Genomic DNA, 18,637 nt, shown 5'->3' on the forward strand with positions numbered 1-18,637 from the left:
TTTTTGTGTGCCTTGACTGTTCATTATGAATGGGAAGTTTTGTGGAAAAAAACTGGCTTTTCTCCGAGCCATGATCACAGCTTGCGTGTGTGCTGGAATGCGAGGGCTTTTCCGTCTCTCTTGACTTGCTTTTTTACCTTCCATGTCTGCCAAAGAAATTGTCAGATGTTGTTAGAATGGAAATCTTCTGACAATGACCGTGATATTTTGAGTTTGTTTGGCACTTTATATCCTCTATATGTGATGTAATACACTGAAGCGGTTGACAGTTTGTCCTCGTGTCAGACCGTCTTTCTTCCAGCGTCAACAAACTGAACTTCTTTCAGCAGGACTCGTTGTACTTGGTGTTGTCAGAGACAGACAACTGTTCGTTGTGTGTTTAAATATTGCTGATGTTGCAAATAGTCAGTTGCAGTTACATCCGCGGCGCCAATGGCAAAAATGGTTCTCACATAGCAGGCGCTAAATCAGTGTTCATTTTGGCAGCTATTTAAGTTTTAGTCCTAGTCTTTAGATGATGATTTAAATGATTATTAGATTCAGTCACACTTTAGTAATTTTTATCCTTTGTAGTTTTAGTCTAGTTTATTTGACAACCACTCAAAACGTTTTAGTCCAGTTTTAGTCGCCGTAAAGTCATTCGATTTTAGTCTAAATGTTTTCTCTCTTGATTTTGTCAGCTTTTTTTTTTTTATTCAACCTTAGTCCTGTTTAGTTATCAGATTATATTCAACATTTCTGTCATTTTAGTCAAACTTTTTCACATAAAATATTATCTTATCCTTATCTGATGATTAAGAATGCAGCTTTGTAGTTAGTTTGAGTCCTCCTGCCTGCGCTCATTAATGATACGCGGTTCAGTCGCACCTACTGGTCCGTTATGAGAGCCAGTCTGCCCACCCAGCATATCAAAATATGCGTTACTCAACCACCCGAACCCGACCCGATCCGCAAACCACCAACTTTATGCATTATAGTAGCACAGGTATCAGGACTGAGGTGTGAGACATGGAGCACAGAGACGGACTGAGCGCCAGAGTGACAAAGAGAAGGGAAAAGAGGGTGGAAGGTGACATAATAAAGAGAGATTTTGGTAAATTTGTTATGATTTTAAACTACACTTTAGTCTCGTTGTTTTGTCAATGATATGTAGGCCAACCAAGAAGTCAGCATCGCCCTGGTTTCCCTCGACAAAAAGCCAGTGGGATTTTTCCATTGGGTTTTGGATTATTGCAAAACAATAAGCTCTGTGGCAAACACACGTTTATGACGACACTGACACGTTTTGTTCAGTTAGATAATCTCCACAAATGAACACCACTTTTATGATTTTTGAGGTGTAAATGCAATCGCCAGAAGTAAAAAACTAACGTTAGGCTATAAACAAACTACACCACGGTTGCATGAGCACGAGTAAACACAATGAGGAGGTAAAGGAGGACGAGTCGGCGTGATGACGTTTAGTAGTCTCATTTAGCCACTTGTTAGAACCACCTTTTTTAAGACACGTAAAAGCTTCAAAATTCACAAGTGAGGTATTTATTGATGTATTTTATATCGTAGAACAAAATGTTAAAGTCTCTTCAGCTTGTGTCAACCACAGACCTTATTTCAGGCATCTATCTAAAAACCCATTGACTTCCAGACGAGGGAACCGGAAGTGCTAAAATGCTAACTCATTTCCAGGTTTTAAGACTCATTTCTGTAGCGCTCTATTGCATGTTTGATATTGTCACCGTTAGTGTTTAATGACGTTGGTGCCGTCTCGTCATCGTCTCGTCTTAGTCATGGAAAAAAAGGTCGTTGACAAACAAATTCCATCCTAGTATCTAAATGAACGCTGCCTAAATGTCCAAATCTGCTGACTTATATTTGCGATTAAAAGCCAAAAATGCTGCCTCACCCGTAATTCTATTCACCGCTAACACAGTCATGCCCTCTTTGTTTTCTAGGTCAGTAGGTAACTGTGTTTAAGTGTGAATCATTCCTGGTTACATTTATATGTTAATTTCTTCTCGGTAATTCTGACTCCTCATAAACAACAGAAAGACGTCTCTTTGAACTGCAGAGCGAAAGGGCTGATCCAGTGTTGTTCTTTTTCTTTTCAAGTCCACTCCTCAGCCTTCATGGTACAGAGAAGTCTCTGTCAAGTGCAACAAAGAGGTGGCCATGCAATCAACTTAAACAAAGACCTCTGTTACCGAAAGCAATATGAATGGATAACCTTTTGTGGAGTCTTTTTATTTACACCATTCAGAACCCTCTCTTTCTCTGCCTCTGCAGCTGTTGCCACAACATGAGGGAGTGATGCATATGTTCCTCCCCACGACTGTGGAAGAGGAGGGAAATAAAAAGGCGAGGAAGGAGGAAAAGACGGATGGGAGTAAATGTTGTATACACATATGCGATTAAGGGGCGGGGGTGTAGCGGGAGCTCTAAAGGGCAAAAGGCTGCGGGGCTTGAGCAGAGAGCTGGCTCAGCAGGAGGCTGATTGTACCACCGAAGGGATCCACTTTGCACATCCAGCATGTACAAACTCAAACAAAGGAGCACGGCAGCAGCACGCAGGCAGCTGGAAGTGAGGGTGGGGGTCCTGGCCCTCGCTGCTTTTTTCAGAAGCAATGGCACTTTTATGACCATGCTAATAAAGTGCTTCTGGGACGGAGCACCTCCCACACCTCCGCCTGCGCACACGCCGGAGAACAACTTGACTGGGCCTTAGGACCTGTGTTTATGGACACATGGATCAATACGCTCCCTGAGGGTCTATATTTAAGTCTGAGCTGAGTAGCATACCCGTTGATCACAGGGGGAGGGAGAGGGACCCCGAGATGGCTATTACCAAATCTGGAACGAGGTCTATGAAAGGGCAGACACGGTTCAGAGGGAATCCCAAATCGGCTCTGCAAATCAAACCTGCCTGGAACACAGTCGCTGTTAGTGGCCTGGATGTGTTAGGGGTGGGGGGGGAATCGATTCATGTAAAAATTCATATTCTTCTTTTTCAAAGAACCTCAATATTGCTACTGATGGACAATAACCTTACACACTAGGGCCGTCAACGAATATACAAAATTTTAATATATATTTGAATTGTAAAAAATAGACATTCAAATATGAAATTTAATGTTCGATTGTGAAAAAAAGCAGCTGTTTGCGTCATGCGAACTGAATGCACCACATGACGGGAGACACACAACGGTTCATTGATTTAAAATGAAATGTAACATGAGGTCAAGTTGAACGAGGAATAACTGAACAACAGTTGTAATGATGGGGAGAACTTGGCCGCAGAGAGCGACACCGTGTCCGTAACGTTACATCATGTAAACAAACCACGTACTTATCAGCTGGGCGCTCCAGATCACACTGGAAATGTAACCACTTAAAAGATGGGTGAGTAGTACTTGCTATCTTTTGACGTTCATACTTTTTAAACTAAAAACACACGTTTCATATTGTGATATTTACTGGAAATGACTCACAATACAGCCAACAGCAAGTAGGAAACTTTCAGGTGATCTCCTGGTGATCTCCCTCCAGCCAGCTGCCTCCTTATTTATATGGAGGTATGGTATAGATAACTCCTCATTTCAACTTCACTAATCAGCCGTTCCTTGTCCGCTGTGTAGCTTTCAAAGCGACAGGAATAAATAGAAACAGGGCATCCGACGAAAGTTCAGCTCAAAACGAAGCACTGCGTCGCGCTGTGCTTGCGACCAGTTAGGACACGGTGCTGTGGACATAATGCATGTGATGAAAATCGTAATCGAACAGATCCTGAAATTAGCACCACTATGTACTGAATTGAGAATCAATTTTTGAATTGAGAATTGATTTTGAATCGAGAGTAATTTTTTTTTAATCGTGACCTGAAGAATCAAAATTGAATGAAATGGTGAGATACCAAAAGATTTACACCCCTACTGGATGTGTCAGATCCCTCCATGTAACGGTCCTTTTGCAGTCATCAGTTTGGAGTGCTGGTTAATTCAAGGTGCAGCCGCTGATTATTCCAGCCACATCTCTCACCATTGATTCTCTCTGTGCCCTCCTCACTGCTGGAAATGCAAATCTGGAGCGTGACAAACGATGTAGGGCCATCTCTGACACGTTCGAGCCCCCTGGCGTCCCCGCGTCGCTCCCCGGCTTACCTCCTCCAGCTCCGCAGTAATTACCCTTGTTGGATCGCTACGCCTAATCATACTTGATTTTGGGATGCACTGCCATTGTCTCCACTTGTTAGCCCCTCACACTGCTCGGTTCTGATAGAGTACACTGATAATACTGGGGGAAGGAGGCACACGCACACACAAACACACACACACACACACACAAACACACACACACACACACACACACATACACACACACACACACACACACACACACACACACACACACACACACACACACACACACACACATACTGTATATACTGTTGGCTGGTGTTTTTATGAGGGAGCTGTGTAGCTGATTAATTTACAGATGATTGTTGTGCCGCCAGTGATTAATCCCTCTACGATCTGATCAGGAGATGAATGGAATAAAAGGATAAAATAACAACAACAGCAATGTTTAGAAGAATAATAATTAATAGGTTCAGATTCTGTAAAAGCCCTTAAAGAGCAGAGAGCAAGGGGAGGGGTGTGTGGAAGTGGCTCCCAATTTGTTCTCACTTTGTTCCAGTAATAAGATCCAGGCCTTCCTTTCCAATGGACGAGATAATTAACTCCTGGGGACAGACAGCACAGAGCTCCGTCTCCTGGTTTATTACGGCACACGGAGAGAGCGATCTCTGCAGCCCGGGCTGAGCGTGGCTGCACAGATTGCAGACCTTGTTTAATGTATGTTTTAACAGATAGATATGGAAAGGGGAAAGGGGGTGTTGGTTGATATGCTGTAGTCAGAGTAAAACATGTGAGGGAGGGGGTGAATGTAGAAATTCAATGAGGATGCTGATGTTTTAAAGGAAACGAGCGCAGGAGTTTCAGCTGTACGCAAATGTTTGAGTTATTGTTGACATTTTGTCATTTTTATCAACATTTTCATTCATGCTTATTAGGACGGTCAAAGTTAAAGCGATAACGCGTTGACACAACTTGCGATTTTTAGGTTGTAGCGGGCTCAGCTTTAAAGCTAGAGAGAAGATACTGGCATCATATGAAACTAGAAAACCTAAAGAATCCATCGATACCAACCATGTCATACTAGCATACGCTAAACCTTGGTGAGGAAAAACTGTCATGGACGTGTCAAAGGGGTCCCTTGACCTCTGACTTCCAGAGACGTGAATGAGGTTCTCTGGGTACCCATGAGTCTCCCGTTTACAGACATGCCTACTTCACGTCACGTGTCACGTGTTGCTTTACTGTTTTAAGAAGTGTTAGACCTCTGTGTATATACATACATATTTATTACTTCTCTATACATACTACATTCCTGTCTACATCTTTGTATATGCATTTTTAATACTTCTCACTATTACATACTACATCCTGTTTACATTCAGTTTTTCCATCTGAAATACTGTCATCAACTAAATTACAAATTTACATTTACATTTGTATTTTATACTTCCGTTAATATTTATTTAACTGCACTATTTTAGATTATCATTTTGCTTTTACATTTACTTGTAAGATTTCCCCTTTTATATATACATGTTTTATGAACATTGTTGAAGGAGCCTTAGACCAAAGATTTCCTTTGCTGGTATTGACTTATGACAAATTTAGAACCTTGAACCTTGAGTCATAGTCAAGTCAGCACACTGACACACTGACAGCTGTTGTTGCCTGTTGGGCTGCAGTTTGTTATGATTGTTATGATTCATTTGAGCATATTGTTTTACACTAAATGCAGTACCTGTGAGGGTTTCTTATTGTTTTGACTTGTTAATTGAGTATTAAATATTTGACAAAACTCCCTTTAAGGGACATTTTGACCAGATAAAAGAATGTGTGATTAATCATGATTCAATATTTGAATGGATTGAAGGCGTATGTTTATGGTATGGTCACAAATATTAGCCTAATGTCAATTTAATGTTTTTGTAGCTTGAAATCATGACATCCTAATTTTATAGGTGATGATGCAAAAAGCCAAATGAAGGCCTTATTTTAAGTCATGATCATATGTTAATGTTCATTATTTATCTTGTTAATAAAATTGTGTTTGAAGTTTGTAAAACTAGGCTTGAATCATACACACATCCATTTTCTTAAGTCTGATGAGTCATTGCCAAGTGTCCAAGGCTTTATGTGAATTGTGAGTCTGCGTTCTTCTGTTCTTAGAAACAGCTCGCTCAGTGTGTGGCAGCGGCGGTACTATGAGTCAGGTCAGGCTAATTTCCGTTGCTGTAACCTTCCTCTCTTTCCTGCATTGTCCTGCCCCGTCCAGCAACTCCTGTGGAATGTGCACCGTGATGGTTTCCTCTCATTGTCTCTTTAACTCCACTCACTCTCCTCCGCAGCTCATCGCCTTACTGAGGACGACCTTTGACCTTTTCAAACAGTGAAAGCTCTTCTAATGACGAACCTTTTCCATTTTCCTTTTGTAGGATGTGTTAGTCACGCTGTGATATCTAACATCATTTCTTTCTTGTTTTCTTTTCCAGAAACATGTGAAGAGCCTCGCGGAGATTTGACCTGCGAGTTAGCCTTCAGCAACAAAAAGGCGAAGGTCTCCTCCCGTCTTACCCTCGTCAATTCTCTCTGCTTCCTCTGCCGTTTCCTCGCAGGCCCGTTAAACATGGAGGGCCGGCGGGCTACGCGCAGGACTTTAACGCCTGACCCTAAAGTAGGAGCTTTAGCTACTCTGCTAAGCTTTTGGCTCTTTGCAACCCCTGCCTTGTGCAGTGGGCAGACATTCACTACTTTCCACCCCGAACGTCGGGACTGGCTCTTCAACCACCTGACAGTCCACCAGAGCACGGGGGCGTTGTATCTCGGAGCAGTTAACCGTGTATACAAGCTGTCAGGCAACCTGACCCTCCTCGTTTCCCATGATACGGGCCCAGAGGACGACAACAAGGCCTGCTACCCCCCTCTGATCGTCCAGCCCTGCTCTGAACCCCTCGTCTCCACCAACAATGTCAACAAGCTTCTCCTCATTGATTATTCCCAAAACCGGTTGCTGGCCTGTGGCAGCCTCTACCAGGGGGTCTGTAAACTCCTCAGATTGGATGACCTCTTCATCTTAGTGGAGCCGTCCCACAAGAAAGAGCACTACCTCTCCAGTGTCAACCAGACCGGGACCATGTACGGGGTCATTGTGCCTTCACAGGGCCAGGATGGCACCCTGTTTATCGGCACAGCAGTGGATGGGAAACAGGACTACTTCCCCACTATCTCCAGTCGAAAGCTGCCCCGCGACCCAGAGTCCTCTGCGATGCTCGACTATGAGTTGCACACCGACTTTGTGTCCTCCCTCATCAAGATCCCGTCAGACACACTGGCGCTAGTCTCCCATTTTGACATCTACTATGTGTACGGCTTCGCCAGCGGCAGCTTTGTCTACTTCCTGACCGTGCAGCCCGAGACGCCGGAGAACAGCATGTCGTCGAGCGGATCCAGCAGCGACCTCTTCTACACCTCTCGCATCGTCCGCCTCTGCAAAGACGATCGCAAGTTCCACTCCTACGTCTCTTTGCCCGTCGGCTGTGTGAAGAACGGCGTAGAGTACCGGCTGCTTCAGGCCGCTTACCTCGGCAAGCCGGGCCGCGTTCTCGCCGCCTCACTCAACATCAGCGCCCAGGACGATGTGCTCTTCACCATCTTCTCCAAGGGCCAGAAGCAGTTCCACCGCCCGCCCGATGACTCGGCGCTCTGCGTCTTCACCATCCGAGACATCAACGCACGGATCAAGGAGCGCCTCCAGTCTTGCTACCAGGGTGAAGGAAACCTGGAGCTCAACTGGCTGCTTGGGAAGGATGTGCAGTGCACCAAAGCGGTGAGTTTACAGTGATAGATGCTGATGTTTATTCATGCAAACACATACAGATATACTGTACATACACCATGCACTTTTTACTCATTAACAGTATGGAAATGATAATGACTGAAATATGCCTTTTCCATGTGGTGACAATAGGACATCACTGTTAACGTCTTTTACAGGGAAATGTATTTTATTATTTACGCCGTTTGTTCCTGCACATCTGTAGATCCTTTAAAGGGGACATGGGGCTGCCCAGGTCAGAAAACATGTGATTCTTCACGCCATTCAGATTTGGCTCCCCTTCCCATGTCATATACAGTATTTGAAGCTTTGGGCTAGCGCTGCTGCCACACTGTACACACACACCTCTACATACAACAAACAGCGATATCCGTCTGAGAATAACTAATAATAACTAATGTTGAATATAAATAATTAATAATGTTGTGGGATTATTCCTTATTTCATGGGCTATTTTGGGGTTTATACATTATTATTACATACTTATATATATATATATATATATATTTGGGTGGGCGGCCGGGCTTTCTCGGGAGGGGCTCTTAAAGAGACAGGCGCTAAAACGGAGCGTTTCAGACGGAGGGTGAATACAGGTATATTCAGACAGACAGTATGAGAAAAATACTGGGTATTTTTGAACATTAAAGCATGTAAACATGTTCTACTAGAAACACAAAATACAAGTATAAACCTGAAAATGAGCATGATATATCCCCTTTAAGATGAAGCAAGTTCTCACTGATACGCAGTAGAGGATTTGTACTCTCTCATCATTAACACATACAGTTATCCCAAAAACATCTATATCTTGTTACCTTTCCTAAAATAAGATCATGAACAGTGAGGGAAAGACCAAAACTTCTCAATGAGCTTAGAAACCACAGCGTTTTGGAGGCGTTGTGTGCTGTAATGAAAATAAACATAGCAATCATCAGGAAATGCTTTTGACTGCCGTGCAGACTAGCATGCTCCCTGTTATCAAATGATTCTCACACTACATGCAATTATGTCAAATTGTTTTGCGGCTCCGATATCAGAGAACATGCACTTTCAAGTGTATTTCAATGAGAGATATTCATAAATGAGGGTTGATTTGCTTTCCTTGACAACCATCAAAGTGTTAATCTCAACGAGCACAATAAATAAACACACTCTGTGAAAAAGTAGTTGAGGGGGGGGGGATCACACACCAGCCTATTCCCTTTGAAATCCGCAATTATCCTGTAATACAAGGCCATGTATCTGCTGCATGTTGTCAAGTAGAATTACGTTTCTTGATTTTTCCTGGTTCCCAAGAGGGTACAGTCCTCTGTGCTTTCATTCTTTAATTGCTAATAAGAATTTAAGAATATTCAGACTTAATGACTAGCTAAGTGTAAGTAAGTAAGTAAGTGTAACTAGTCCGTTACAGTGTGTGTGTGTGTGTGTGCGCTGTATGAATACATTTACATAGGAAAGGCTTGTGAATGCAGAGCATATACTGTACATGTGTGAGGACCTATTATGCTCATTTTCAGGTTCATACTTGTATTTTGGGTTTCTACTACAACATGTTTACATGCTTTAATATTCAAAAACATTGTATTTGTCTCATACCGGCTGTGCTGCAGTATTTCTTTTCACCCTCTGTTTGAGCCAAGTCTACCTTGATTGGTCAGCTGGCCCACTCTGCACTGTTGTGATTGGTCCACCAAACTAAACTCTTCGGACTCCACTCCAGCTCCGCTCTAACTAGCTTTGTTTGAGGGCGTGCCAAACTAACCGCTAGGCAGCTATGACTTCACCACGTTACGGAAGATGAGGCAGGACTTCAAGCAAGGCATTTCTGTCAGTTCAGGAGCAGTGTTTCTGTGGGGGAGAGGAATGGTACGTGCCCACGGGGGCGTTTTTATATCGTGAGGGATCACCTCGCTTCCCAGCATTGGACACTTGATAGGCTGCCACTAGACATAATGCACTTGGCACCTGATTGGACAAAAGCTTTCCCTTGTGGGCTGCTGCTCCCTCCTTTCAAACCGGAACCAACATGACGGCTCGTTTGGAAACTTTTCTGTCTCATATCACGAAAGTAGTTCACCAAAATGTGTTTCTAAATTTATTTTATGCGAGAAATAAGCCATGCAGTTTCTAAATGTTTATTTTATATCGACAGCAGTTAGTTTAAAAGTTTCTAGGGAGTTTCCGGAGGCGGCGAGTCGTGCCGGACGCCCCTGATTTACATAAAGTAGCCTAGACCTCAACTTTATGTAAATGAGGAGCTGCCAACGTGACTCCCCGTCTCTCGAATCATGCCGCCACGTTACCAGAATGCATTGCACGGCTGCTTACATAGACAATGAATGGGAAGCGTGAAAAGGACGGAGCGTGAAAAGGACGGAGCGTGAAAAGGACGGAGCGTGAAAAGGACGGAGCGTGTGGACACGTACCATTCCTCCCTTTGGCGTAGACTTTGGGTTTTGTAACTTTGCAGATCTTTTACTTGACAAAAAACTATATAACACACTAAAGAAAAAGCACAAAAGCATAATAGGTCCTCTTTAATGTGTTTCTAAGATTGAATGATTTCCTTACCCTCACTATGATGAGAGCCACTGATCAGCTTCCTTTGTTGCTAATCCCCCTAGGTCACTCAATTGACCACTCGTATTAAAATCAGTACATTCCCCATTAGCACAATGTCAGAGGTGATTGTCAGGAGGAGGGAGACATTATCTGTTGGGTTTTATTAGCTCCACAGAGAGTAGGCGGAAAAAGGAGAGATGGCGGTATATAGCAGCGCTGACAATACTGAGGTTAGGAGGCTTTCTATCTGTGGGAGCTCAAATTAGAAACCTTTCCCAGAAGAATCCCCAATCATCTCAGTGCGCCTCTGAAGGGTGGCTGCTGTTACCTGCAAAAGCTGCACCTCCCACTCCATTCTTTAGGCATGCACTGCCAATAGCTCTCTGCTCTCCTTTCACATTATACACCAGGAGCTTTGTGTGTGTCGTCGCGGAGATAAGAAGATGTAAAATACAGTCCTTAAGACCATGTCCTCGTGCTCAATGAGCAGCCAATAAACCCATGGTATAATATGGATTATGCAGATAGATGTCAATGGATGAGGAACTCTTAAAGCCTATACAAATTACATTTAACAACCGGATATGTCAACCACGCTAACATTGTCTGCTCGCTGTTAAATCCCCCCGACTAACGCAGTGTGGCTGCTTTAAAGAGCACATATGTTTCACATCTTGTGTTGCTTAAATAAATATGTTCCCGATGCTCGCTGTGCGGTATTTTTAGAGTGCCTGTGTCTCGGATCTATCAAAATATGAGGTGAATCAAGGTTAGACCAACCCGAAAGTATTTTCTTTTGTTACCTCGCTTGAGTAAATTACACATGCAGTCCCGGTGCCTTTTCCTCAGCAGGTAGCCAGCAAGCTGAAAGCGAAGAACCTTAATTATACCCCCAGCTCTCATTCCCGTCTCGCAGACATTTCACTATGTACATGTAGGCCGAGGGCTGAGGAATGGAGCTGAGTTCTGAGCCAGGGGATTCAGACACAGCAGCCAATCAAAGATTTATCACCCAGCCGTCCAGCCTTCTGCCATCTGGAGATTCACACCAGCTCTGTAGTCACTCCCAAGGAGGACAGCCATGATGGGATTCTTTCTGTATCAGGCTGTGTGTGTCTCTCTCCCACTAACACGATCATCCCCGTCCTGCTTTTTGCTCACGCCCCACCAGCTAATTAACCACTCTTGAGAGCAAAAGTGGGAGCTGGTATTGATAACACCGATATACCTCGGGAGGGAAACTCTGAGAGCAGATATCCCCGACACATCTTTCATTCAAACTCCACCAAACGGAACACTTTGTGTCATTGTTTAACACGATTATGCAGTCAACTGTTGGAGCGGACCAAACTGTTTTCTCAGAGCAGATTAAATATTATACCGCATTGCCAGTTATTCGATAAGGATTAATCACACAGTCTATTTTTGTCTCACCACGGCTCCGCTGGAGATAACCAACGTAATCTGTATGAAACAGTCTGAGACGTGGCGAATCTGCATTTCTTCACTGCTTGTGAGATTCGTGATAAACGCAAAACAGAACAAATCTGCAGGAAGGTGTGCAAGAACACTCCAACACATAGAATCCAGGGGGATCTGGCTTGGCGGCCAAGTCTGCTAAGCGTACATCATCTAAACAATCTAGATGTAATCAGAACCAAATGGTCCGGATCCCAGAAGACCATATGTGCAGTAGCATGCATGCATTTGAGGCGGCAGCTATTGATAAGCCAAAGTCTGGTCTCATGGCTGTTTCTCAAGATAGCTGTTATAGCTTTCCCATCTGATCCATTCTGTGTGTCCATGTCTAATCAGCATATGTTTAAAACAAGAACAACCAGAAGAGAAAAGAATGATGTAAGCTTACATGCTTTCTTCCTCCAGTTTATTTAAATACTGCAGTGGAGAACCCCTTTAGCACTCTGTGCTATTTTGGGCAAAGGAAATACAAGGAAATGCCATAAAGTCGGAGGGGGCGTGACTGTGAGAGCGGAGGCGATTGTTCCCTGTCAGCGTTATTGCCTTTGCTCCGCTCATGAAAATCTGCGTAGTGCTGAAAGGTTTTACAGCCGTGGTGTGTAGTGAGAGGCTGAGCTGCCTCCCAGAGTGGGAAATGCCACTCAACATAGTCTGCTTGTACCACTCTGACAGGGACGAGGACAGAGACGGAGACGGACGAGAGATAGACGTACAGTAGTGGCAGATCGAGAATTAATGAGTTGGGGTTGAAGGGAGGGGGATATATTCTATATACTGTATATTCAGAGGGAGAAGTTTGTTCGAGGACACTATAGGATGTGTACATGGGAGGCCATCTCACTTTACTCCACATGGCACTTTGAGGCCACTGCCACTCACACTGTCTCCGCTGACCTGATTCAACACCAGAAAGTCTACTTGTTTTGCTCCTCATTCACCACCTCCTCATATCTACTGGATGGAGTCTTCACTCTGAGCTCTATTCTTGTAAGATATACACCCAGACTTAAAGCAGCAGTAGGTAGAATTGGAGCATATGTCATTAAAAAAAGTTATTTTTATAAAACGCTCACTATGTCCTGACAGTAGTGTATGAGACAGGTAATCTGAAAAAAATCATGTGCCTCTGTGTCCTCCGGTGCTCCTAATGGCATCTGCAAGATTTCACAGACTGGACGAAAACAACCAATCAGAGCCGAGCTGGAGCCTTGCCATCTCTGAGCAGCTGTCAATCACTCACGAACTCCGATCAAACGGTCAAACTAGGCAGCGCTGATTAAATATGAATCAATATTCTGTTACAGTAATGTTTATTTCTCATAAAATGTTTTCAGAATCATCTTGTAGTGTACTGTTTAGCTGTAAAATGAGTTGGTTCGTGACCTGGCCACCATGTTGAGATCAGTTGAGGAAATAACAAGCACCGCCCACCAGCCGGAGAAAACTCTTTCATTTTACAGCTAAACAGTAAGCGCTGTCTAGTTTGACCGTTTGCTCACGAGTGATTGACAGCTGCCTCTGTTGAATGAACAGCCAATAGGAACGCTCTCTCTCTCTGAAATGACCTGTGATTGGCCAAAGTCTCCCGTCACGGGCTAGATGTTTTAAAGCCTGAAAACAGAGCCATGAGGAGGAGCAGAAGTCTAGTTTTCTCTCAGAACACTTGAATTACAATATGCTGAAAGGTTATTATGGAATTTTTGGTCAATGATGCCAAAAATATTGAAGCTGAAGCTTTAAGCTTTTTCAGCCAGTTGTCCTCCGGACAGGTAGATGAGATGTTTTACTTTCACAATAGCCAAACGTACTTGTCCGAAATGGAAAACATAAGCCTATTAAAAGAACAATAGGGATTTAAGCAATTATTATAATTTATTAATGTACATAACATAATTAATATGCTCTCCTCAAAGCCACCAGACGTCATTGACAGAAACAGTAGTTTTACCTTGCTGATAATTGTAAAACGCACTTCATTCAAACTCGACAGAAACAAAATAAAATTCATCAAAGCTGTCTCCATCAGTCCAGGATGGAGTCTTCACTCTAAGCAATTCTTGTATAATCACGCCCAGACTTAATGAGACTTCATGATAGCGATTCCTCTCTAATGAATGGGTAAATACAGTTCATTGCAGCCTCTTTGTTTAGATGCATATCTCAGGGTTGCACAGTGTGTGCTTGCCGGAGCGCATAGTTATCATGCAGCATGTGTCTTCCTGCAGAGGTGTGATGATAGGCCAGGGTAATGAGCCACGGTGAGAGCAAGGTGGAGCTCAGTCAGGCGGAGCTGAAACATGTCTGCCAAGTGGAACAGAAAGGCAAGCGCTTGTCTGGCTGGGAGACTCAGCGGCACACCTCCACCTCGCTCTGACCTCCCTCCCTCCCTCTCTGAGGCTCACCTCTCTCACTCCCTGGTTTCCGTCTCAGACACTCCCTGACACTGCAACTATTTCCACAACTTTGACCATTGCTCTCTCTGTCACCTTCATCTTCCCTCCTTACCAACCTGTCTTCTTTTATAATGCTCTGTGTCTCAGCCTCTCCACTCTCCTAAAGTTGTAGGCTACATCCACACTAATGCCTTTTCATTTTAAAATAGCATTTTAAAACAAAACCAATCTCCATCCAGTTGAGCGTTTTAGGGCCGTTTCCGAATGAATGTCCGTCCCTACTACCACTCCTGAAAACGCAGATCACATGACCATTCACGTACACTGGCCATGTGCATGCCTGTGTGAACAGGAAGCAGCGCTGGTCACGGGAATTGATGTAAATTGCTTGAATAATGGCCTGCCTCCTGCGCATGGAGGCAGTAGTAGCTTTATAAAATGCTGAATTTAACTGCACAACAGCTGCTTGCAGATACAACAAGGTCAGCAACACTTGTAAGTGGTTATCCATGTTGAAATTAACCACCGGTGGTTGAGGCTGATGTTTGCTTCCGTAAAAGTTTCACATGATGGGGCATGACGAATCAGGGAAGGACACGTCATGACTGATAAGACCCAATCGAGAAGCGAACGTGGGTGTCTGTGTCATTGTTTTCAAAGGTCTCCGTTTCTGTCCGTCCCAGACTAAAATGCAACCCAGCAGTTTTAAAGCTGATGGTACGTGTCCACAGGGGCGTTTTTTATCGCACCTGATTGGACGAACGCTTTCCCTCGTGGGCTGCTGCTCCCATCTTTCAAACCGGAACCAACATGGCGGCTCGTTTGGAAACGTTATCGTTCTTATATCACGAAAGCAGTTCACCGAAATGTGTTTATGAAAAAATTTTATGAGAGAAATAAGCAATGCAGTTGCTGAATCCGTCTTTATTTTTGATCGACAACAGTTGGTTTAAAAGCTAAAAGTTTCTTGAGACTTCCCAGAGGCGGAGAGTCACGCCAGACGCCCCTCATTTGCATAAAGTAGCCGAGACCTCAACTTCATGCAAATGAGGAGCGGCCAGCGTGACGCCCCGTCTCTCGAATTGGGCTGCCACACTACCAGAAATGCATTGCACGGCTGCTTACATAGACAATGAAGGGGAAGCATGGAAAGGACGGAGGCTGTGGGACAAGTACCGTCAAACGGGGTCAGCAGCGTTTTCAAACGTCTCCGTTTTAGGGGCTTGAAAACGGCGGATTAGTGTAGACGCTAGGCATAAACGTATTAGTGTGGATGTAGTCTTATTCTCTAAGGCCCCTCTCTGACATGTAAATATTCCGACGAGCGTTTGGAGTCATTTTTGCGTTCGACGGTGTAATGAGATATTTTGTAAAACGAAGGTCGTGTGGACAGATTGATTTTTTAAATGAAGGGGGAAAATATCCGTTTTTAAAAATCTCTTGTATAGACAGGGCCTCAGTCTGTCTCTCCTCTGAGGTGTTTTTGTCGCCCCCCCCCCCCTCATACACTACATTCCATGTTGAGGTTTTCTATGTTAAATATGACACTTCTGTCTTTTTTTCTTGTAATGCATTTCTGTGTTCCAGTTTATCCTTCATTCATACTTCTATAACTCTTGTTGTCCTCCCTGTCTGCAGCCGGTGCCCATCGACGACTCTTTCTGCGGTCTGGACATCAACCAGCCTCTCGGCGGTTCCCAGCTGGTCACTGGTCACACTCTCTATACCGAGACTCGGGACCGCATGACGTCTGTCACCTCCTATATCTACAACGGCTACTGTGTAGCCTTCGTGGGCACCAAGAGTGGACGCCTAAAGAAGGTGAGTCCAAGTTCCTTTTCCTCTCCTCTCACCCGACAGTTAAAGGCCTGTTGTTGTGCCTCCTTCATCACAGCGATACATAAAGACTCCGGCTGTCCAGCGGTCCACGGGGTATAGACACTGTGAAGTGGTCCTATTTCGTGCAGATGGATCATGGTCACCGGGGAAAACGTATCTCCTTAATATTTAATGCGTGCTGTTCGGAGCGGGGTAATGGCGACGGCTAGCACGCTGTAGTGGTCACTTCCTTGTTAAGTGAGCTCCAGTGTCGCAGTGTTGAATAACCTGCATTGGCCCATTAATTTTAATAAGCACCTTTCTGCCTGTGGCTCACTGAGAGTGGGCCCGTGCACTAAAGCTCCTAGTCTTGGTTAGAGAATACATACAGTATAAACGCCACAGTGGGTTAATAATGATAGATTTCACACCCCGGCCACAGGAAACACTGTATTAGATGAGGTTGCCCCCTGACGGGATTGAATGGCTAGAGAAGTGAGTGGGTTCAGGATGATATGAGGAGTGCGACTGTCAATCAGAAGTGTCTACGTTTTGCTGATTAATTTAAAACAGCTGTTGCACTGTTTTGCATTGATGCTTAGAATGTCAAATGTTAAAGGGGCTCTCTGTAAGAATCAGAAATGTCTTGTTAACAGAAGACAGCGGACACACCGTAGCTTTGGTCTCCTGGGCCGGAGTCGATAACGTAACTCGCTCTGGAGTTAACCCCCGTCACTCCACTCAGCAGCAGGAAACAGGACACGGGAAACCTCTGTTGGTCTGGAGGAGCTGCAGCATTTATTTCTGCACAAACGGCAACTTCCACTGAACATTCACTGATTTTCTCAAAGCTAAACTAACTCTCGTCCGCTCCGCTCGTTTCACTGCCGCTCTCTCTCTTGCTACATCACTCACTTCCCACGTACACTGGCTCTGCTATTCTCCCACAACACTAGTTTTCCCCCGACGTCGCTCACATTCCTGTTTTGCAAGACGGGCTTCAGGAGATATAACTTGGTTTTTTTTTGTGCTTCTGTTGAGTTTGTGTTGGAGTCTGAGCTGTGGTGGGTGTTGGTAGTTTGTTGCCGTTAGCGGACTCCATTTCTAACTGAACGTTAGTTATGGTTGCACACTGTTAGCCCTGTAGCGGGGCTGAGGAGAGTAAAGGCACTTTTGAGCGCGCATGACGTCACATCCGTTGGATTTTCCCGGAAAAATGGGCTTCACATTAAAAGCAGTCTACAGGCTGATAGAGGAAACTTAAAAAGTCGCGGAAGGTCTTATTTTTTAGTTTAGGTTACAACTTGTTCACACTTGGCAATAAAAAATATATATATTTATGCGTGTAAAAAGATGTATACAGTCCCTTTAATGTTTTAATGGACATGATGTGTTTTTGTGGGGGTGCATTGTGTCACCATTGCTGTTTGTGTTCCATACTGATGGGGCTTTCTAGACTACATTTAGACAGCGGTTTGAAGGATTTGGCTCCTCTTCCCACGGGGCTGCCTGTTTGAGTGACAGCAGGAGTGTGTGGCATGTCTCATAATTGGCCCGTCCAGCCAGACCTCCCTCCCCCTACTAACAACAGCTGCATGCAGCTCAGAGCGAGACGTTTCAAAGGGAGTTGCTAAAACCATTTTGATACCTCTTTTGGCAACTTCTTTGCTATTTCAAGCCAGGCAATGCAAACGGTGCTGGCCCGGGTTATTTTTGGTCTCCGTCTATTCATAATTAAATCAATACACCAATCAGGCTGCGGTGGAGAGAATATTCATCCGATGTAATCCCCTGTTTGAGCTCCTAAATAATTTAGCACCTTTTTCTACTTGGTTAAATTAGATGAGACAGAAGAGTGTTTTCCCCACTGTGTTTCCGTCACTTGCATATTGTTTTTATCTCCCCACTTCCTTCCACACTTCTCCACTGTAGCTGCCACTTTATTTTATTTTTTTTAATTTTGTATTATTATTTGTATTCATTTTTTATTAAATGTTTTATTTAAGTTTTATTATTATTCATATTTGAAATTATTTTTCTACCTTAACTTATTTTATTTTATTATCGTTTTATGTTTCACTTATTCCTACGTTATTATGTAATTATACAAAACTGTAAAGGATATTATGATTTCCCTGAGAATAAAATTAAAGTAAAAAAAACAGCCTTGTGTACTCCTCAGAGAGACATGACTGTAACCACAGTAACACTAACATGGGGAAATGGGTACCACGGTCCAGTGGCCAGAGCAGAACAACCTTGTGGAGTACTCAAACAGAGACTGTCTCCACATGACGACAAAATAAGGTAGTACTACCACTTGTACCGGCAGAAGAATAAGGTAGTAATACTACTTGTACCGGCAGAAGAATAAGGTAGTAATACCACTTGTACCAGCAGAAGAATAAGGTAGTAATACCACT

At 43.9% G+C, this 18,637-nt stretch overlaps 1 protein-coding gene across 3 annotated transcripts in view; it reads left to right on the plus strand.

Moving 5' to 3' along the window:
• LOC141772133 (plexin-A2-like) overlaps nucleotides 1-18,637 on the plus strand; it is a 323,156-nt gene that overhangs the window by 30,985 nt on the left and 273,534 nt on the right. Inside the window, exons 2-3 of one of the 3 annotated variants that reach the window (XR_012594861.1) lie at nucleotides 6,620-7,953; nucleotides 16,035-16,857. Coding sequence is in view for 2 of the 3 variants with exons in the window: in XM_074642809.1 (XP_074498910.1) it covers nucleotides 6,754-7,953; nucleotides 16,035-16,217 (1,383 nt within the window). In the remaining variant the exon portion in view is untranslated. Of the gene's footprint in view, nucleotides 1-6,619; nucleotides 7,954-16,034; nucleotides 16,858-18,637 lie in introns of those variants that run through there. The other 2 variants (XM_074642809.1, XM_074642810.1) reach the window with 2 other exon arrangements.

The sequence above is a fragment of the Sebastes fasciatus genome, chromosome 8 (genome assembly GCF_043250625.1).
Source record: "Sebastes fasciatus isolate fSebFas1 chromosome 8, fSebFas1.pri, whole genome shotgun sequence".
NCBI classification, from domain to species: domain Eukaryota; kingdom Metazoa; phylum Chordata; class Actinopteri; order Perciformes; family Sebastidae; genus Sebastes; species Sebastes fasciatus.